This window comes from Erpetoichthys calabaricus, chromosome 16, assembly GCF_900747795.2.
Source record: "Erpetoichthys calabaricus chromosome 16, fErpCal1.3, whole genome shotgun sequence".
NCBI lineage: Eukaryota > Metazoa > Chordata > Cladistia > Polypteriformes > Polypteridae > Erpetoichthys > Erpetoichthys calabaricus.
The window spans coordinates 43,805,260-43,829,230 of record NC_041409.2 but is presented as its reverse complement, the minus strand read 5'-3'; the positions used below and the strand labels follow the sequence as shown (position 1 = coordinate 43,829,230).

At 39.4% G+C, this 23,971-nt stretch overlaps 1 protein-coding gene across 2 annotated transcripts in view; it reads right to left on the bottom strand.

Moving 5' to 3' along the window:
* Window positions 1-14,739: 14,739 nt before the first annotated feature.
* Window positions 14,740-23,971, bottom strand: part of LOC114666914 (uncharacterized) — a 67,449-nt gene continuing 58,217 nt past the window's right edge. For both annotated transcript variants that reach the window (XM_028821955.2, XM_051920081.1), the window contains 2 exons: window positions 16,402-16,457; window positions 14,740-15,840 (listed from right to left, as the gene is read on the bottom strand). In XM_028821955.2, coding sequence (XP_028677788.1) covers window positions 15,658-15,840; window positions 16,402-16,457 — 239 coding nt within the window. In that variant the 3' untranslated portion in view covers window positions 14,740-15,657. The remainder of the gene's footprint in view (window positions 15,841-16,401; window positions 16,458-23,971) is intronic.

Below are 23,971 nucleotides of genomic sequence, written 5' to 3'. Positions count from 1 at the left end.
ACAGAATCGGTGACAAAGGGCAGCCCTGGCGGAGTCCAACTCTCACTGGAAACAGGTTCGACTTACTGCCGGCAATGCGGACCAAACTCTGGCAACGATCGTACAGGGACCGAACAGCCCTTATCAGGGGGTCCGGTACCCCATATTCTCGGATTACCCCCCACAGGATTCCCCGAGGGACACGGTCGAATGCCTTTTCCAAGTCCACAAAACACATGTAGACTGGTTGGGCAAACTCCCATGCACCCTCTAGGACCCTGCTAAGGGTGTAGAGCTGGTTCACTGTTCCGCGGCCAGGACGAAAACCACACTGTTCCTCCTGAATCCGAGGCTCAACTATCCGACGAACCCTTCTCTCCAGGACCTCCGAATAGACTTTTCCAGGGAGGCTGAGGAGTATGATCCCTCTGTAGTTGGAACACACCCTTCGGTCCCCTTTCTTAAAGAAGGGGACCACCACCCCGGTCTGCCAATCCAGAGGCACTGTCCCTGATGTCCATGCGATGTTGCAGAGGCGTGTCCACCAAGACAGTCCTACAACATCCAGAGCCTTGAGGAACTCCGGGCATATCTCATCCACCCCCGGGGCCCTGCCACCAAGGAGTTTTTTGACCACCTCGGTGACCTCAGTCCCAGAGATGGGGGAGCCCACCTCTGAGTCCCCAGGTTCTGCTTCCACATTGGAAGGCATGTTAGTGGGATTGAGGAGGTCTTCGAAGTACTCCCCCCACTGACCCACAACGTCCCAAGTCGAGGTCAGCAGCGCACCATCACCACCATATACAGTGTTGACACTGCACTGCTTCCCCCTCCTGAGACGCCGAATGGTGAACCAGAATCTCCTCGAAGCCATCCGAAAGTCGTTCTCCATGGCCTCTCCAAACTCCTCCCACGCCCGAGTTTTTGCCTCAGCAACCACCAAAGCCGCATTCCGCTTGGCCTGCCGGTACCTATCAGCTGCCTCCAGAGTCCCACAGGACAAAAAGGTCCTGTAGGACTCCTTCTTCAGCTTGACGGCATCTCTCATCGCCGGTGTCCGCCAACGGGTTCGGGGATTGCCGCCACGACAGGCACCGACCACCTTACGGCCACAGCTCCAGTCAGCTGCCTCAACAATTGAGGCACGGAACATGGCCCATTCGGACTCAATGTCCCCCACCTCCCTCGGGAGGTGGTCAAAGTTCTGCCAGAGGTGGGAGTTGAAGCTACTTCTGATAGGGGGCTCTGCCAGACGTTCCCAGCAGACCCTCACAACACGTTTGGGCCTACCAGGCCTGACCGGCATCCTCCCCCACCATCGAAGCCAACTCACCACCAGGTGGTGATCAGTCGACAGCTCCGCCCCTCTCTTCACCCGAGTGTCCAAGACATGTGGCCGCAAGTCCGATGACACGACCACAAAGTCAATCATCGAACTGAGGCCTAGGGTGTCCTGGTGCCAAGTGCACATATGAACACCCCTATGCTTGAACATGGTGTTCGTTATGGACAATCCGTGACGAGCACAGAAGTCCAATAACAAAACACCGCTCGGGTTCAGATCGGGGGGGCCATTCCTCCCAATCACGCCCTTCCAGGTCTCACTGTCATTGCCCATGTGAGCATTGAAGTCTCCCAGCAGAACGAGGGAGTCCCCAGAAGGTATGCCCTCAAGCACCCCCTCCAGGGACTCCAAAAAGGGTGGGTACTCCGAACTGCTGTTCGGTGCATACGCACAAACAACAGTTAGGACCCGTCCCCCCACCCGAAGGCGGAGGAAGGCTACCCTCTCGTCTACCGGGGTAAACCCCAATGAACAGGCTCCAAGTCGGGGGGCAATAAGTATACCCACACCCGCTCGGCGCCTCTCACCGGGGGCAACTCCAGAGTGGTAGAGAGTCCAGCCCCTCTCAAAGAGATTGGTTCCAGAGTCCAAGCTGTGCGTCGAGGTGAGTCCGACTATATCTAGCCGGAACCTCTCAACCTCGTGCACTAGCTCAGGCTCCTTCCCCTTCAGAGAGGTGACATTCCATGAGCTGTTTTTATTGTTAATATTATACAGTACACACATACATTGGGTTTGTGCCCGTAACAGATGGTGGACATTTATAGTACTTGTGAAAGTTACTGTTTTATTTTCACTTTTATTTAGTCACGATCACGATACATACTACTGCCCCCCCACCCAGGGATCTGACGCTGATAGTTTTTATTTGAAACTGGGAATAACTGTATATGTGAGTGGTGTTTTGAGGCAATGGAACTGGACATTCTCTGATCTGGAGGGATAAAAGCTGACACATAAACGCTGGTGAATCTGCCTTCTTTGTATCTCACCGTCACTTGATTTTTTTTATTCAGTTTAATTGAGTGTTCCTGCTCACGCTGAATTAGTATGCACCTTATGGTCCATGATGTCAAAGCCGCACTCACAAAAAAACAGAGACATAAATATGTATGATATTTGGAATAAGTCATTTTATCACCTGTATAGTACATTTCGGAAAACATTGCGGCACGGATGCAACATTATTCATATTATTCATATTCATTCGCATAATATCTTGCGCTTGTAATCAGTGACCACGTGTTTTTTTTTTCCGATCTTGCCAGTACCCACATGTTGCTGTATGCTGTTTCTTTTGTACTCCAGGACATGCAGAGGAAAGAATAGTACAAAGCGGTGAGTTCAGCACTATATGCAATCATCAAATTCAAATGTTAACAGTTCACACACACACAAGGACCATCCTTACTACATTTACGACATGTGTACATGTTGCAATGCGCACACTCTCTCTGTGTTGTGGTTTCTATTACACACCTGAAAAAAAGAGAAAATATATGTGACATTTTGAAGAAATAATTTTATGACCTGAATAGTACCAATCAGAAAGCATCATCACACTAATGCAATATTATTTGAAAACAAACAGCATCAGATCGGGTGTGAATTTATGCTGGCGCTGTTACTTAGAGTCAGATCAGGTGGGGCGGGATAGGGGGGGGTTTACAGTGTGATTGTGACTGAGAGAATAAAACGTGTTACAGCACACAACAAATGGTCATCTGCATGTTCCTGCTTGCACTGAATAAGCTCACGCCTTCTGGTACACGGTGTCAACGCAGCACGGAGAAAAAAAGAAAGAGACAAATATATGAGACATTGGGTATAAATTTATTGTACTTGTAAAAGTTAGCTTTTTTCAGTTTTATTCTCTCAATCACGATCACGCTGTACCCCCGCCCCCCCTGATCTGACTCTAAGTAACAGCGCCAGCATAAATTCACACCCGATCTGACGCTGTTGTCTGTGTTTTTTTTTTTTGACATCATAGACCATAAGGTGCATACTAATTCAGCATGAGCAGGAACACTCAATAAAACTGAATAAACAAAAATCAAGTGATGATGAGATACAAAGAAGGCAGATTCACCAGCATTTGTGTGTCAGCTTTTATCCCTCCAGATCAGAGAATGTACAGTTCCATTGCCTCAAAACACCACTCACACTTACAGTTATTCCCAGTTTCAAATAAAAACTACCAGCGTCAGATACCTGGGTGTGGGTGTGGTGGGGGGGGGGGGGGGGGGGGTAGTATGTATCATGATCGTGACTGAGAGAATAAAAGTGAAAATAAAACGGTAACTTTCACAGGTACTATACAGTAAATGTCCATTGTCTGATACAGACACAAACCAAATGTATGTTTGTACTGTATAATATTAATAGTAAGAGCAGCTCACTACTGAAAACAGCAAATATAGGAGGCAGTGGGGATCGAACCGGGGACTCTTGATTACACGTCAGCAAATGTCAGAGGTTAGCCCGCCCTTTCCGAGTTTTGGTAGCCAACACGAGCCATCATTGGCCAATTCTTGGTAGCCGAAACGGGTTGTGAATGGTCAATTCTTGGTAGCCGATAAGGGCCACAATTGGCCCGAGCTTTCAATTCTTGGTAGAATCTTGGTAACAGAAATCGATCTGATTGCTTTTCGCTACCAAAAATTTCCTCAACTCATGGCTGCTCAGAGGCGCCAAGGAAGTTGTCGTTTTATCCTTGAACCTTTTGTGAAAGTGTTTATTTGATCTTTGGACTTCAGGCTTCACACATTATATAGTTTATGCCAACATTTTGTCATTTACTTCTAAAATATGAAAAACGTTTCTGTTTAACAATGTATTTACACAGATTATTGTAGAAACAGAAAATGCATGTGTTCCAAATAACGATCTATTATTTCCACTCTAAAACTCCAGCACTTCACTTTCACTCCCAGATAATCAATCAAGGCATGAGCTGGGAGAACTTTGTGCATGTTTTGCAGCTGTGGGGGGATGGAATAGTAGGATGCTTGCTGCTTGTCTTTATCAGCACATTTACTGGACAAAAGACGCTGACAGAGGGGTGCGAACGGATTTAAGGAGGTCCGGATCTATGAGTTTTTTCGTAGGCTCTGGTAATTCTAGTGTTAACAGAGAGAATTAAACTTTTATTTCCCTAAAAGTGAGAGAACTTCTGAAAAAACTACATGAAGATGGCCGAGAACAAGAATGCAAGACATTCATGACAGAGATTCATTCCATGTACCAAGGGTGCATTGATTATTTGGAAAAATCAGTGCCGGATTAACCAATAGGCACATGTAGCATATGCTACGGGCCCCGCAATTTCGGGGGCCCCCAAATGGTGGACCCAATATTTAATGAAAAAGTGTAGCATTGAAAAACTGGTCTTTAAAAATATTATCTTTACATTTTTAAACTGTAAATTTCTTACACAACAAAACTTTAGGGGCCCAACACATAAAATTCACATAAATATTATAAGATTCTTATTATAATCAAGAGTAAAATAATTATTTAGTCCGGTTTGAACTGTTCAGAATCTAAACTTCAGATGATGCAGACCAAAAGGGCCCCCAAATTTGAAATGTGCTACGGGCCCCCAAAGCTCTTAATCAGGCCCTGGGAAAAGTGGATGACACTCTTTGATGAATTTAGGTGCTTTCATTGGATGTCTTTAAACAAAATGAAAGCCTTTGATGAATTTCGGTGCTTTCATTGGATGTCTTTAAACAAAATGAAAGACAGTACGTTTGATGATCTTTTGCCATTGTGGCAGGCGGGCGGGGTTCATGCCCAGCTGGGACAACCCTGCACTGTATCATCAGGGTTAGCAGCCCTGGACGGTGCAATACCTACCCCTGGATGGTAGTTGGCTGCTCCCCTGGGTTGGAGAGGTGCCTCGGGTTCTCGCAGGGCTCCACGGGATTTGGAGTTGGGTGCAGCCCTGTTGGGTCCCGCAGGGACTGCCAGGGGGTGCTACAGCTGGGACTCCTGAGCCCCTGTGGGCCATGTATTCACCACACCCAGAAGTGCAGCCAGAACACGGCAATCAAGCACCTGGAGCACTTCCGGGCGAACTATAAAAGGGGCCAGCAGCCACCACTCTGGAAGCCATAATCAGGAGGAGGAGGACAAGGTTGCCAGTGAGGAGTGGTGGAGAAGAGAAAGTGTTTTTGGGTTATTAGTGTGCTGTGACTGGGACTGTGTATTGCCTGTGGGGTTCACGGAGAAGACATGCCCCACAGGTGAAGAAAAATAAACAGTTTATTGATTTTATCCATGCCTCCAGTGTGAATCTGTGTTGGGTCGGGTGCTATATAACACCTTTATCACACCATGCATACAGTGTATGAGTGAAAAGGGTACTGTTGTACATGATGTTCAGTTGTTTGACCAGTACAGCAACCTGAAATCATGCGCAGGACAGAAAGGATGACAAGTTTTTTGACAGTCTTCTTCATGAACAATGGTGTTCATACTTTTGAAAGTTGTGCAAATGAAGCCAGTTACTCAGAGCTGTTTAAAATCTGCAAATTTTTCTTTTGTATTCCTGGGCACAGTGTCAATGTTGAAAGAGCATTTGCCTTGATCAATGGACAGTGGTTAAAAAGAAAGAAGTAGACTGTCTGTTGATTTTGTCAGAGGAATTCTTCTTACAAAGTACAATTTTAAGAATGTTTCTTCTCTGGAGTTCCACACCTATGTTGCCAAGAACGATGAACCACTGTGAAAAGTTGTCTCGTCTGAAAAATATGAAACTGCATAGTTATATTATAAGTTTTAATTTTGATGACTTGTTTTGTGACTTGTCAAATTAGTTGTTTTTAAAGTTTTCATTGTAACACACAGTTTACACTGTGTTTCATGAATAGAACGGGATGCATTCTCCTATGTCTTCCTTTATCATGGCTTTGTCCTCCTTTATGACCTTCATTGTCCTCCTTTGGGTTTGCAGGTATCTGGTAAACCTACATTCACATTACAGTTAGATACAGGTTACTTGTACTTATGAATGTGAACTATCCAGATAGGCACATCCGATCTGAGCATACAATTGGTATTAAGCAATGAGGCTAGTAATATGAACATAGTTTTATAGTATTAGTACTAACGGCAGCGACCGTGGGTAATGTTATTGGTACCATTAAAACCAGCCTGCGTAGCATATGGTATAATGGCTAGATCTATTACTCGTGTAAGACTATTGGATTCAGAATTAATATTAGAACAGAATGGAAAACAAATTGGTGCTGAAACCAAAAATAAAGACCTGTGATTGGCATTGCTTTTGACATTTTTTTGTATTTTGTTTCTGAATATTTTTTGTGTGCCTTGTGCTATACCTAGTGGCACACACTACCTCAGTGACATACAAGCCAGCACTTTCTATACTGACCACGGTATTACAATAGACATAACTCCAGACTCAAGCTGGGCAAACATGGTTACTTGTGCTCAGACTACTTTTCTCAAAGTACTGGTTAATTGAATTTTGCCCAGTTACACTCTTGAGCGATTCCTGTTACATTTCAATGGGCCTCCTTCAAAATGGCAAAAGTTACACATCTCTTATTTACATGATGATTGTTAGAAAATGGAAAAGTGCATTCTAAAGTCAAATAGTGAATTAAAATAGAAGGGTGAAAGGAAACACGGAAGACAGAAACAAAACTAAAGCAGGTGACGACTCTACATGGTTTTACACCTTGTTAGTAGCTTTAACAGTAAGAAGTGTGTATCAGTTTTTTATATGGCAAACAGCATACTTCTGGCCACAAGTGGATAGTGGTTTGTTTACGATGTCTACAGCATTTTATGACTATATTTACTTTTTTACAGCAAAACATTCTCCATTCTACTTAATCAGGGTTACCAAGGGACTGGAGCGCATCCCAATAGCACTGGGTGCAGTTCAGAAATCAACCAAAGGCAGAGTGCCAGTCAAGATCAAGTGCCACCCATGCACACATCTCCACCGATACTGTGCCGATAGCCAATTAGAGCAACCTGCTCAAGTTTCAGGATGTGGAAGGAAAACCCATACACACATTGGGAAAATGAGGAAACTTCACACACACTTATGATCAAGCATGGAAAGATCTATGAGGCAGTACCACTAACCACTGTGCCACCTATTACACTTCTTTGTAAAAAATCTGATGCACTATTTAAAATAAAAACATAAGAAGACTGTGAAAAGAAAGGAAACCATTCTATTCTTTAACCTAATTTAAACAGTAGCTAAGTCATCCCATATGTCATCCAGATACCTTTTAAAAATTGTTAGACTCCTGAATTCAACTGTAGACTAAGAATTATCAGGACCCTTTGCACAAATAAGTGCTTCCTAGGTTAGTTCTTGAATAAATTTTCATAACATTTCTTTCAGTACATGATACACAATTTAATTTAATTAACTTGTTCAATCTTTTAGAAAGACATGTTCTTTAGTTCCAGGATGCACTTTGTTGCTCTTCTCTGCATAGCATCAAGGATGATTTGTTCTTTTTATAGCATGATGACTGGAACTGCACACAGGGCTCTGGATGAGGTCTCAGTAGCACAGCTAAGAGCTTATAGTATATACAGTGCATCCGGAAAGTATTCACAGCGCATCACTTTTTCCACATTTTTGTTATGTTACAGCCTTATTCCAAAATGGATTAAATTCATGTTTTTCCTCAGAATTCTACACACAACACACGATAATGACAACGTGAAAAAAGTTTACTTGAGATTTTTGCAAATTTATTAAAAATAAAAAAATTGAGAAAGCACATGTACAAGATAGTGCAGTTGAACCAAGAGGAGAGAGAGTTACACTTTAAATTAATTATACATTATAGATAAAGTATCTATCTATCTATCTATCTATCTATCTATCTATCTATCTATCTATCTATCTATCTATCTATCTATCTATCTATCTATCTATCTATCTATCTATCTATCTATCTATCTATAATATACCCAAAATAATAAGCAAAATAAATGAGTGTGACAAAAATTACCATTGCATTCTAAGTAGTAGTGCATCTTGCATCCGTAGGAGGCTCCTGGCTTATCTTTAGTCTAGGTTGGAATTTTCTACCACATGGCTTTTGAACTGAGTACTAAAACAGGCCGTATACCTGTCTCAGTATGGCTACTAAGATAGAGATGTCTTCATCATGGAGAAACTACAAAAGAGAGAGGTGGTGTTCTCTTCATGGTTAGATTGAGGGTAAGGGGTGCGAAGTGAGAAGAAATTGAGGGGGAGGGGGTGCCCCTTGTCTTATACTAGTCCAATTTCTTTTAGTATACTTCTAGACCAATAGGAATATCCCTTGCTTCATCCAATCCTATTTCAGACACAATTCAAATTAAATGACCAATAGAATAAGTCTATTTGTCAATTTCACTGATGTTCACCAATGAAAGTGCTCAGGTATAACATACCCCCCCAGTTGCTTTGTTTAGTTGAAGCCTGTCCATACAAACTAGGCAGTTTATGGCCTTCCTCTGGAGGATGGCTTATAGGTTCATGTATTGTCAAAACAAAATTATAACAAAACCCTTACCAAACCAAATTGATGTATGCTCCCATCCCCATAGCCATAAATTTCACATCCTGAGTCATTACTTAATACTATCTCCTAAAGACTTAGGGGACTGGTTAGGCAAACATTAAAACATAGCTGTTTGTACCAGTAAAGTTAACACATGCCTCACTGAAACACTCTTTAATATAACATTTAGTTTTTTCCCTTACATTACAAATAAAGACATGCAAGACATACTAAATATTTATCAACTTATATGCTAGATATCACTTATTTTATACTTCATTACAGTAAGTTTAAAAAAAAAAGTTCAAATGCACAAAAAGATTGCATAATCATGATTACAACACAATCTGTATATAGCATGGATTCAGAAACTATTCAGATCCTTAAGTTTCTGCACACTATATTATTATGTAGTAGACTTAATTTTAATTGTATACATTTGCCATTTTTGTACATATCTACAAGCAATAACCCATAATGGCAAAGTTTTAGAAATAGTTTAATACTCTTGCCCTGATCCATGTCTCACCACAATTTTATCATAGAGGTCCAATGAGAGTTCTTTGGAGGACTTCTTGGCTTGATTTTTACCCTGACATGCTGTGTGAATTTTTTTTTGTTTTTCCAATTTATTAATTTTTATTGTAATCATTCCATACAAATAGATCAATTTATAACCAAACAAATTAAAGACAAATCAGACCCCATTATTGGACCTTCTACACACAGGTACACATATGCCTTTCTAAATGTTGTCCAATCAATTCATTTTCTGATAGGTGGATGCCAATAAAGATCTAGACACATCAGAAGGATAATTAAAGCAAACAGGATGCACCTACAGTGCCATAGCAAAGGGTCTGAATACTTGTATGAGAGGTTTTCGTTTTTGATATTTAATGCATTTACAAACCTCCCTGAAAATTTGTTTTCACTTTGTTTGCTATGAGTTATTGAATATAAATTGACGGGAAAAAATGGAAAATTGAATTATTTAAAATTAAATCTACCACACAAGTATGAATAAAGTGAAGGTGTCTAAATACTTTCTGAATCTACTGTAAACATTGAACATAACTGAATTCCAGGCAGGAAGAACACTGAATCACACCACATTCAATGTGCTTTGTGTTTTAAACATTACAGCCTATTTAAAATATGTATCTGGCTTTATCACCAGGTACAGCACAGAAATAGCCTCAATGCCTTTTGCTAACAATATCTTAACATCTTCTATAGGAGAAGATTTCACAATCATTATGCTTTTACATTCAAAGTTCAAATTTTGATGCAACTGATACTAGAATTTAACTGTAAAGAATATAAGAATTATGTCAAACCAATGGACACTACGCTTAGGTGAACTTCTTCATACTTATCAGATCATTTTCAGTACAAGATTTTTGAAGTCAGATACAATGTCCTCCTTTGGTCAGTCCTAGGTTCAAGATCGTTTTCTGTCTGCATGTTTCAACTAGGCAAGTTCATTTATAAACATAACATTGATTAACACCGGCATTCTAAATAACCAAAATAATATTCCTTCATTTTTGTCATTGTTTAGTAAATGTAATGAGGAAAAATATTAAAAAGTCACTATTAGTGTGCCAATTATTGGGTAAAGGTTTTGCTAACAGTACTAGAGGGTGTGATAAAAGAAATATCACTGTATTTCATAAACTATCACAGTGCAAGAAAATATGTTTATCTCACAAATACTCAGGGTATTAAATTAAATATTTCTCAAGCAACAATGGAAACTTGCTTCAATTTTGTCATCCTTGGTGATTAAATATAAGTATAAGTATATACTACCAAGTGTATCTTCCAATCTATTAAGTTTTTTTCCGGCCAATAGGTGCATCACATTTAAGGATAAATTGCCCTGTCCTCTACCATCCCTGAGTGAAAAAAAAAAAATTTGAGGAAAGCCCAGTCAGCGCTACGGCATTTCAGGCAGCTGAAAGCACTAACAGGGCAAAAGTGGGATTGTCGTATCTCTGAATGGATGGTAGTCATATGTACAACCCTGCCAGTTTAGAAGTGCTGTCACCAATTCAATTAATTTCTATATAACATGTGTCGTAGTTGAGGCCCCTATCGACCTCTTGAACCCTCAGGTACCACTCCAAACACCGGGTAAAATTCCAATTATTATTTATTTTATAATAATGTGCGCAAAGCACCCTCCACTCCACACTACTCATACAATCAATAATCAATACTCTATAATAACCAATCCTCCTCTCTCAGACGCGTTGCCGCCCTTCCACCCAGCTCAGCTCGACATCTGGGATTACCCATAGTCCTTTTATAGTCCTTGACCTGGAAGTGTTTCGCCCTCTCTGTCCACGTGACTAGGAACACTTCCAGGTCATATAAAAATTCCACTTCTTCACCCCGGAAGCACGTTGTTCCTTCTGGTCATGTGTTTATGACGCACTTCCGGGTTATAGGGCACGTAGCACCCTGTGAGCCTCCCTGCAGCGACTCCTGGCGGCCCCAACGTTATCCAGCAGGGCTGTGTATTAAAACTCCATAGTCCATGATGCCCTGCTGGAACTTGGGGCATCCCTATGTTGCAGGTAGAGCTCCATCCGGCGGCTTGGAGGTGTTGGCCGGAATATATGGCCGGCAATCCCTCACACATGCTTCACTGAGTGCAGGTGCTGTTTCAAATTCTCAGGGAAAACACAATTATTAAATACAGAATTAATACATACAAAATTATTTATTTGTTAAAACACACACAAAATAAAACAAACTTTTCCACACGAATGGAAGCCAACACTACCTGTCCATTAATTAACCAATGAACCATGGCCTACTGACAACGGAGGAGAGGAATACTGTAAGAAAGAAAGTCAAAAACAAAGCCAGACACAGTCACAGTCCTGGAGACCTCAGCCAACTAGCAGTTCATCCCGCCCTGAGCACTCTATATTAGAGCCTGTGCTGGGCCGTCCAATTTGAAGACAAAATCTTTCCATGTAATAATTACAATGCTCCTTTATCTGGGATGACTTTTACAAAGACAGAAAAACAGCTTGGCAGTAAAGCAGTGTCTTCAAGTGCCACATCAGAAGCAGGTGAGAATGAGAACCCCAGGACAAGGAAATAGAATTACTGTATACCTTAAGTTGTTGACAGGAGATGTCCTACAGTGATAGGTGGCAGCAGAGAACCTCTGTATACTGTGTGTCTCTCTGCTACGTTGAGCAAATGACTTTGTATTTGCCTAGTTCTTTTAACACTAGAATTACCAAAGCCTATGAAAAAACTCGTAAACCTGGCCCACCTTAAATCTTTTGTCTTGTAAATGTGTCGATAAGCCCAAGCAGCAAGCAGTCTGCTATACCATCCCCCCTGCTGCCACAGAATGGGCAAGAAGTTCTCCCAGTTCAAGCCTTGATTATCTGAGAGTGAGCTACCTAGAGTTGTATATTCGTGTGAGTTCCGTGTCTACAACAATCTATGTAAAAACAGTGTCAGATCGGGTGTGAATTTATGGTACATGTAAAAGTTAGCTTTTGTTTCAGTTTTATTCTCTGTCACACAAGTACAAACGATCTCCCTTGCCCAACCAAACCCCCCTCCCCACTCCCCAATTTGACCCTAACTAACAGCGCTGGCATAAATTTACACCCAATCTGACACTGTTCGTTTAAAAATAATATTGCATTAGTGCGATGATGTTTTCTGATTGGTACTATTCAGATCATAAAATTATTTCTTCAAAATGTCTCACATATTTGTCTCTTTCTTTTTTCCCCCAGTGCTGCGTTGACATCATGCACCAGAAGATGGCCAGTTGCTTTTGCTATAACAAGCTTGACCTGGCAGCAATCAACACACATGTACTGTGCAAGGCATGCACGGGGTCCACTGAGAAAAGAAGAGTGTTCATGGCTCACCTTGTAGAGGAACTTCGTCATCACTTCTTACAAGAAAAGGAAACGGAAAAAGAAAAAGAGGATGCAACATCGACAAGCTTCTGTTCCAAGACTGCTGCTTCCCCCAGGAAAGCAAACTCAGTGTCAGGCATTCCTTCTGTGTAATAGTAACCACAGCATAGAGAGAAGTGTGTACATTACAACAGGTACACATGTCGTAAATGTAGGAAGGATGGTCCTTGCGTGTGTGGGAACTGTTAACATTTGTATTTGATGATTGCATATAGCGCAGAACTGACCTCTCTGTACTATTCTTTCATCTGCATGTCCTGGAGTACAAAAGAAACACCACCATGCACCAAAATGTGGAGATTGGGCAAGATCAGAAAAAAACAAACGTGGTCACTGATTACAACCGCAAGAAGGCATGCAAATGGATATGAACAATATGAATAATGTTGCATCCGTGCCACAGTGTTTTCCGAAATGTACTATACAGGTCATAAAATGACTTATTCCAAACATTATACATACCTATGTCTCTGTTTTTTGTAAGTGTGGCTTTGACATCATGGACCATAAGGTGCATACTAATTCAGTGTGAGTAGGAACACTCAATAAAACTGAATAAAAAAAATTCAAGTGACAATGAGATACAAAGAAGGCAGATTCACCAGCGTTTGTGTGCAATTTTTATCCCTCTAGATCAGAGAATTTCCAGTTCCATTGTCTCAAAAAATCACTCACATCTACAGTTATTCCCAGTTTCAAATAAAAAGTAACAACGTCAGATCTGGGGAAGGGGGTGGATGTTGTATCATGATCGTGACTGAAAGAATAAAAGTAAAAAAAAAAAAATGCTAACTTTTACAAGTACTATAAATTTACACCGGCTGTTACAGACACAAATCAAATGCATATTTTTATTGTATAATATTAACCATAAGAGCATTTTTTTCGTAGGCTTTGGTAATTCTAGTGTTACGCTGGTCTGAAGTTCAAGTGGGCAAGATTTATTAAACTTTAATAATTTTCTTGGGATGACTACATCTTTTTTGGACAATAGTTCCAAGTGCCAAGGTTGTGAATGTCATGGAATCTCATAAGATAGTTGTTTGCATGTTGTTTTCACTTGTTTCATTTCAACTAATGTTATGTTTTGAAATTCTATACATCACCATTTTTTTGTAAGTTCTGCCACTCAGTGAAATCTACTATTACAACCAGATTACAGGTAACTAAGTGCATGTCCTGGAATGTGATATCATCATTGTGACAATTTATGCATGCTATCCAGTGTCCAGGATTGTAGAGTTCATTTACAAAATCTTATAGTGTGATCCTGTGTGTTCCAAATATCTTTAGTATAAGAAATCTCTAGCAATAACTTGGACAAGAACTTTTGATTAATGTTCAGGTTTTGATGAAACAGTTGATGAACATCTCACAGTTTAATGACTTTTGCCTGCATTGGTGTAAACTCTCTGAAAGAACTGCAAGGGCACCTGTTACTGCAATAGAGAATTACAGGAGGATAACCCCAGGAATTCCAAAGGCTAGTCCTGATCACAGCCATAAACTGAGAACTGTATTGTCAGACACACAAGCACTCTGGGTATGGGATTGAAAAAAACTATGGGGAAGACTTCGGATGTACCACTTAAATTAACACTCTTTCTGTTTGCCTCAGAATGAAAGAGAACTGTCTCGAGGATCCATGATGCCACTTCTGGCTGGAGCCACAACTACCCCACCTCTACCCAATCAAATACCACCTGACCCAAGGAGACTTTGCCTTTGTTGACCAGAGCTTGGAGGAGACAGATGTTTGCCAGGAAAACAACATTTCCACTTCATGAATGATATCATTTCATTTTGTAATTCTTGCTTATCTGTGCACAACAACCAGGACATTAAATAGGGAACACTGTCTGGTGCCCCAACTCTTCTTTTTATTACAGTACAGTAATTTTATTACAGTAATTTTACAGTATCAACACCACATTAGTCTATAGTTAAAATATGCATACTTGTTAATGGTCCACATTATTATTTACATATGTACAGCTAATGAAATTCCTTGTACAAACTGCACCAATAGGATGACCACTTTCTTTTTTGCTTGTTGATTATATAAGTTGTTTTTTGATTAAACACAAGAAAGGTATTCTATTTTCTAAAAATATTTAAACAAGTCATGTACATTTTAACAAGAGAGTCAGGGTTGTTCCCAGAAGTTATTCCCAGCAGCTTTCTTAAACCTGGTCATTCCGGACTTTACCCCAGAGTCAAGAGTGGAGCCTGAGGTAAGGGCTCAACTGTTGGGAAGCAGAGAGGTCAGGGTATGGAAGGTGAGGGAGCAGAACTTGGCTGTGTTGTTTTGGCAGAAAAATGGACTAGAGAACTCACATGCCAGACAGAGCAATCACCCAGGTATGCATCAGAGCCCAGAGTCATTTCTTTCTTCCTGTTCATTTTGTACTTGTGTGACATTCCTGTAATTACCCTTAGTTTATTTTAAGATTGAAAACAGAATATAGAGAGTGTTGGCCTCCTTGACATTACATTTACATCATTTAGCAGACGCTAAGATCTGGAACAACTGAAGAACACCCCCAATTTTCCACAATGGGTATGTTTTCTTCTTACTTAATAATGTTATCATTAACAAATCCACAACATTCACAGACTACAGTTTACAATTTTTCATGGAAATGGCATCATGTTATCAATAGAAACGTCAAAATTAGATATTTTACATACTTTTATTATTTAAAAGTGACTTATTCAAAAGAATCCAACAATGAAATATAATCAACAATCCAAACCAAGGCTTCTTTTAAAACCAAAAACTTTGACATATTTGCATTGTCCCAAGCTCAGCATCTTATTTATTGAACTTATTATTTGCTGATTCAGACATGTTTGTTATGTGTTGAGGCCGCTGAACTGTAGCATACAGTGAAATGGAAGTCGGAGAATCTAATGAAGATGAAGGTTCGTCATTAATGTCAGGATGTTTGCTGTAGTTTTTCACCGTGTCATACACTGTTGTTATTTCTGAATTTACCTGTATAGGGAACATTCAAAGCACAGGATCTTACTCAGAACAAACTTATCAGGCATCAGTCCGTACAAACAAACACCGATACATGCATTTCTGGAGTTAAAGTGAGGCACACCTTGTATAAAGAACCAAAAGTCCCTGGATATACCCTGCTTCCTTTTTCTTTCTAATCACAGTTCTTGTTAATATTGCAATTTTCTTTCTCTTTCTTTCTTTCTTTCTTTCTTTCTTTCTTTCTTTCTTTCTTTCTTTCTTTCTTTCTTTCTTTCTTTCTTTCTTTCTTTCTTTCTTTCTTTCTTTCTTTCTTTCTTTCTTTCTTAATCTAAAAAGTACACATCATATGTCACCATTCTGAGTGGTGCATAAGCTAGCACTGCTGGCTCACAGATCAAGAGTCTTGAGAAAAGCGCTATATAAATGTAATGAATTATTATTAATTATTATTATTATTATTATTATTATTATTGAGTCAGAATATTGCCACAGTCAATGCATGTATACACAATATGTTCTATAAACTTGAATTAAACAAGTATTGAAATTAATGAATATTAGCTTTCTCACCTCAGTCATCTGTATGCCAGGTACTTCTTCTTTGACCTCATTCTGTATTATTTGTTCTGTGTTATAGATAAATAAAATGAAAATGATTTACATTTAATGACTGAAATAATTATTTTAAAAACTGTTATACTGTATGAACAAAAATATACACCATCCACTACAAATACAGGGATCCATCCCATGAGCGTGATTGGAATCTAAAGTATTCAGCTCTGGTCCCAGAGTGCCACAATCGCTACCGATTGGATAGCTTTCATGATACAATCTGTTTTTATCTCTTATGACAGAAATTCCTACCTGCACTGTTTAATATCTTGAAAGAAATTACCAAAATTTATAAGAATCCATTAATGTATTTTATTTTTTCATTTTTTTTCTAAAACGTTTTTCTTTATTTGATAAGAGTACTGGGTTAACTGAGTAGATATTTTCAGCCTTTTCATTTCCACCTCATTATTTACTGGCTTCTACTTATAGGAAATCAAATGAAGAAAGAGCTTAGAATGTCAGGAGAGTAAGCACATATGATACAAAGAGTGGGCAAACAATAAGAATCTTTAAGTACTGTCTGGGATTGTACGAGTTTTTGACCAACTTATTACTGGGAAATGAGATGATTGAAAGTGAGAACTGACAAAAAATGAAGACAATTAGTTAAAAAGTCCTCCATCCAAAGTGGCACTCCAAGACCTGCCATAAAATTACATTTTGTTTAGCATCTGTGATGATGTGTAGTTGTAGAGATGGCAGGATGCTTTGAACTCCCTGGTTAAACACTGTCCGGGATTTGCTTTGTGAGTCTCACGGCCAGGACATTGAGGAACTGAGCCACAGTATCACAAACTACTGTATATCCAGTTTTGTGTGGATAACACAGTCCCTACAAAGGCAGTGCATTGTTTTCCCAACAACAAGCCATGGATCACAAAAGACTTGAAAGCCCTAATGAATTTGAAGGAGAGCATTCAAGTCTGTAGATAAGGATGAAATCAAGTGGGTGCAGCCAGAAATGAAGACGCAGCTTTGTGAGGGGAAAGCCCACTACAGAGACAAAGTTGAGCACAAGTAACAATGAAACAACATGGAAGAAGTGCAAAATGGGGTGAAGACTATCACTGGCTCCAAGCAGTCTGTAAATCACGCAGAGGAAGGGAACAGGAACCGAGCTAATAAACTGAACCAACTCTTTAACAGGTTTGACTCTTGTCAGTACAGCTGTCCCCCAACACTACTAGCTTCTGTGTGCAATCTGAGTAAGTTCCAGAATCCAAATTGCCATCTGCACCCTGTATGAACTTCCCTAATAATAACATCACATCTGTGGCCTCCAGCTCCCCTTCACTCCTTGAACTGTGTGTCTCTGCTGATCAAGTGTTGAGAGAGCTGGGGAAACTGCATAACCAAGATTTCAGGGCCAGATGGAATTATCCCCAGGGTTCAGAAAACATGTGCTAGCTCTGTGGGGTCCTTCAGCGCCCATTCTCCTTTTTCCTGAATTTGCAGAAGGTTCCCCAACTCTGGAAAACATCCTATGTGGTCCCAGTGCCAAAGGAAAGGCGTTCCAGTTAAAGCCAAAACAAAAAATGAATAACAATATCAACAAATTTGGTGAGCAAAAATGTGTAATTCTTGTTTATGTACCAACAAGCCAATGATGATGCACAATGTGACTTCTGCATCCACACCCCATAGCAATGGATTACCTCATAATTCCGGCAGACCCTGAAAATGGCAGTGCCCATTAAAACTAAGATGGAATAGCATCATTTCAAATCCATAATGAAGAAAAAAAAATTTAATTGAAACCAAATTCCTTATACACTAAAAAACCCTAACTCAGGAAAAATTAATAAACAGACTGGATAATCATAATAACAAAAGTTGTACTGCCAGAAGATAATCTAGGAGGAGGTCTATTTAGAATTTTATGACTGCAGAATTTTTCAGTTTTGCAAAATTAGTTAATGTACTAACAATGTAGTGCAGATAATGAGTTACTTTATCACTAGATAGTCTAATTCTATGCAAAATAGACCCCAAATTTGCAACAATCATAAATCTGACAGTAGCTGATAAATAAGAAAATATCTTTGCCCAAAAAATTGCAATTTAGGATATTCATAGAATAGATGACCTAGAGAGGGCACATGTACCTGGCATCATTCACAATTAGGATCCAATCACTGATTTATTTTAGATTGTTTTAATCTGCAGAAAAGTGTTTTCAATGTACAATCTTCAAATGAATTAGAGCATTTTCTGCACAAATTGATGAAGAGCAAATATTCTGAATTATTGAATTTAACTCCTTGCTTCAAATATTGACAGAGGAATCTCTTTCGCAGTGTTTCTTAATGTTGACTAGTGGTGAGAACCATGACATTAATTGATATACTGTAGTCTGAGAATTCTACCAATATTTTAGTTATTACTAATTAAAATATTTTTGGACTGTAAGCCTTGATGGAGGATTAAGAAAGTTTGGCATATTCTTTTTTATAAAGCTCCTAACTTGAAAATAGAAAAATAGATGTTATGGGAATTCAGTATTTAAAACAGAATTAAAGGGTGAGATACCAAATGACTTTCATGAATTAAATACTTTGTAATTGAGGTAGGAATGAATTGAAAAGTTATTTTTGCAGTGGAGCAGTAGACAACAGTATTTCTTTGAAGTGTTTTTTCTACATTTTGTACAAAACACAATCTAATAACTAGGAAAATTTTCAATAATTATTGATGACTGCAGCATAGAACAGAGCATACAAGGAGTTTTTACACTACATTTTTTCCAGATCTAACCAAGTAGTGTTTTCAATACTTTCTCATTCTTCCCATTGTCTCAAATTACAAATGTTCATAACCCAGTATTAAAGCTGCCACTCCACCATCTGTTTTCAGTCTTTGTAGTATTGTTATTGTAACATTTAATCTTTTTGCCTCTCATACAAATATTTATAACAAAGTCAAACTAAATTTCTAAAAACTGATTTGTTAATAAAAATACTAATGCTCTGAAACAGATCATGTCCACTAGAGAAAGCTGAAGAGCTGATCACCAATTAACATCTTGCTTAGTGCTTTCCATGAAACTGCAAAAATTGAGTTTAAAGGATCTTTAAAAATCCTTGTATCTATAACACCAATATACTTTAACTGTGCAGAAAAAGTCATGGTAGTTTAATTCTGATTTTTGTGTAAATTTCAATTTATTTTTATAAGACACGAACTATTGTGTCCCACAAAATATGTTTTCAATGTCTCCAAAGTGTTATCGCAGATCTAACTGCAGTTGCATTGGTGTCTGTAAACAAATTATTTTGACTGGAAATAAATTTAATAGAGTCATCATCTCCTAAAATTAAAGGATCCAAGATAACAAGTGAATCATATTTTCAAGACATAATAAAGGACAAATAATTGCTATTAATAAGGGAAGAATGAAGTCATGAATAACTGTTCTGCTGCTGAAAAGAAAGAATATTGCAAGTAAAGGTTAAGGAATCTATGTGGTTACAAGAGTTTGTGATCTTTCATGAAATGTAAGATTACTGCAGTGGTTTTGGATGATGTTGTAGCAGCTGCACTTGACTGATCTAACGCAGGGTCTAATACAAAATTAAAATTACCCAGTGTATCAACATTCTCACTCCTCGTGTCTTCTTGTGAAAGGTGGCATGAAATACGTATCCAGTATTATTTCAACTGAATCTAATCCCTGGCAGTTAAATGCATCCCTTGCAAAAACTGTTGTATCTGTTTTCCTAGAACAGAGAGGTGGGAGCAGTTTTTCCTTTTGATTTCATGATTGAAACCTTTACAGTCCTACATGGAGGTTGAAATGGAATGATCACAAATTTCACGTTGCCTTTTGCTGCACATATGTGAAATATGTTGCCCTATGATAATTGAAAACTGCTGTTTTAAAACAAGTACAAATTTAAGAATAGCTATTCTGATTGTCAGTCTAAAGATAAACATACAGGTTCAGGTCAGGAGAGGCTGCAGAATAAATTGACATTTATTAGTGGACTATGATTCTGGGACAGGTTTATTGTTGCAGGTATGGGCTGATGAAGATCCTTGGAAAAGGATCAGTTCAGGACCATGTTGGGCAGTACTGTTTCAGTGGACTGTCAGGCTTCTTTTCTATTAACACTGTACATATAAATTTCACTGTTGCATAGCTGTTGAATTTTCTTCTTTAGATAACAAATGAATTCCTTCAATTTTCATTTTATGCTGGAGCTGGACAACAAATCGATTTTATCCATCCATCCATCCATCCATCCATTGTCCAACCCGCTGACTCTGAACACAGGGGTCTGCTGGAGCCAATTCCAGCCAACACAGGGCGCAAGGCAGGAACCAATCCCGGGCAGGGCGCTAACCCACCGCAGGACACACACACACACACCAAGCACACACTAGGGCCAATTTAGAATCACCAGTCCACCTAACCTGCATGTCTTTGGACTGTGGGAGGAAACCCACGAAGACATGGGGAGAACATGCAAGCTCCACGCAGGGAGGATCCGGGAAGCGAACCCAGGTCTTCTTACTGTGAGGCAGCAGCACTACCACTGCGCCAGCATGCCACCCTCGACTTTATCAGTTTTTCTAATTTTTTGTTTTGGGTGATGTGTAAAAATGAAAATATTGATTAACTTAACCTTGGACAATTAAAGCACAGTTGATCCTATCTCTGTCAAAACATCACACACAAACAAGGAGACACATGCCTTAAAAATTGAGGAACTTTTCTCTAGAACCTGCAGTACAAAGTCTGACATCAAACAAACCACTATCTATTGTAAAATCTGTCCAAAGTCTGTGGCAACTAAAGGTAGCAGCACAACAAACTTATACCAGCATCTTTGTCAGAGGCCTGCAGCTGAGTGAGAGAAGGGAGTAGCTCTGTGAGATATGCAAGCTAATGGCAGCATCATTTTCCCTGACAGTGACAGCAATCTACTACAGTGGTGAAGGCGCCACAAAGCAAACATTCCAAAGTTCAGTAATCTGGCCAAGAAATAGTGTTCCACCTGTAATACGAGTTGCAACCAGAGAGGGTCTTTAGTTTGGGAGATGTGTGCTCCAGAGACAATAGACAGGCTTTTATTCCTTGCACAAAACCTGTAAAACAACTTTAAAGGACATTAAAAGCACCTCACATGTGATTTTGTCTAGAAACATCTTTCTTCAGGGATATAAGACATTTTTGTCCAGAGGCACTTTATTTATTTATTGAAATTTATTAAATAGGGTTTACACTTTATTTTACCTTTGGGAAAATGAATCTTTTACATTTTATCCATGAAAACAATTGCAAGGTAAAGCCACTTCTTGTACATTCGTTTTTTTTACAAAGAAGCCATTAAAAAATATGGGGGATATTCTTAAACGTTGTGTTTTTTTTACTGTTAAATAACAAAGTATATTTGAATAGTGTGTAATTTTTTTTTAAGATTTTACTTTTAGGCCATATCACTCAGCCCTAACTTAGCTCCTGTATTTTGTATTTAAAATCAATGCTATGGCTTAATTATGATCAGTATGTAACGTAGGGAGACACCGTTGTATACAAATGCATTATACAAACCATCTGTGATGTAGCAAGGTTCTGTATGGTGATCTCATAAGTATAATTTGTGTACAAAAGCAAGTTATAAATGATTAATTCATCTTGCATAAAAGAAAATTTCTTGAAATATAAATTATTAATGCCATAGTCAGTAACAATTGCCAGATTATACAACATGAGTACTTTCCGAGCTGTATGGGAGAAGGTGAATGGCACTAGTTGCACTCACGTTGGGGTTGGTGGACATCTTTGTATGGCTGTAGATCAATTAAACAAATCACAAATTCTGGATTTGTCTTCTGGCTTCGTCTGCTCCATCCACCATTGTGTTTTAACTTACAATATGTGTAACATGATGAGAGAAGTATGCATTCAAAACACAGACAAATCCATTTTGCATAACATCGGGTGCCTTATCATTGCGACAACCTTTGTGTTCTTGACTACCTTGCATAGTTTTTTGAATTTATTAAATTTTTGGACAGCTGCTTGTTTTTTTTTCCTATTTTTTCTGTTGCTTCCTTATTTTTTGTGTAATTGTATGATGTGCTTTCTCTGCTTTATGAGTTACTAGCTGATTACCCAGTGGCTTCGCTCATTGGGTGCAAGGGAAAAAAATAAAATGTAGTCTATAAGTTATCCATCCATCCATCCATTTTCCAACCCGCTGAATCCGAACACAGGGTCACGGGGGTCTGTTGGAGCCAATCCCAGCCAACACAGGGCACAAGGCAGGAAACCAATCCCGGGCAGGGTGCCAACCCACCGCAGGACACACACAAACACACCCACACACCAAGCACACACTAGGGCCAATTTAGAATCTCCAATCCACCTAACCTGCATGTCTTTGGACTGTGGGAGGAAACCGGAGTGCCCGGAGGAAACCCACGCAGACACGGGGAGAACATGCAAACTCCACGCAGGGAGGACCCGGGAAGTGAACCCGGGTCCCCAGATCTCCCAACTGCGAGGCAGCAGCGCTACCCACTGCGCCACCGTGCCACCCCCCGTCTATAAGTTATTACACAGTAAAACATTAACGTTTTAAGAAATAAAGATGCATTGAGCACTACTGGAGTGGTTTTGAGTAAACTACATTTTCAAGTTTAATATTTTTATTTTATTAATTTTCATTGTAATCATTCCATACAAACAGATCAATTTATAACCCAACAAATTTGAAGACAAATCAAACCCCACCCCTGAGAAGGAGAGCTTAGCTAAAGGAAAATTGCTTTAAGCTTTTTAATAAGGCAACATTAGACAAAAGAAGGGGAGAAGTAAATATCTATATTAAAATAATATTGATTAAATCCTGCCAAGTTTTGAAAAAATTTTGTACAGATCCTCTAACTGAAAATTTGATTTTTTCCAATTTCAAATAATATAAAACATCAGTTTCCCACTGACTTATAAGAGGAGAATTAGGATTCTTCCAATTTAACAAAATAAGTCTGCGTGCCAAGAGTGTAGTGAATGCAATCACCGTTTGTTTGTCCTTCTCCAATTCAAGTCCATCTGGAAGGACACCAAACACAGCTGTTAGTGGGTTAGGAGGGATTGTGATACTAAGGCTGTCTGAGAGGCACTTAAAAATTTTTGTCCAAAATGATGTTAGTTTGGTGCAGGCCCAGAACATGTGACCCAGTGAGGCAGGAGCTTGGTTGCAGCGCTCGCAGGTTGGATCCTGGCCTGGAAACATTTTGGACAGTTTTAAGCGAGACAGATGAGCTCGATATATAATTTTTAGTTGAATAATTCTATGCTTTGCGCATATAGAACTCGAGTGAATTCTCTGCTTTGCCACCTTCCACTCCTTTTCTGATATATTGATTAAGAGATCTTCTTCCCAATGTCCTCTTGGATCTTTGAAAGGTAGGGACTCTAATAAGATTTTATATATTGCGGAAATAGTGTTTGTTTCCTCGGAATTGAGCAGTATTTTTTTCCAGCATTGTGGAGGGTGCAAGGTGGGGGAAATCG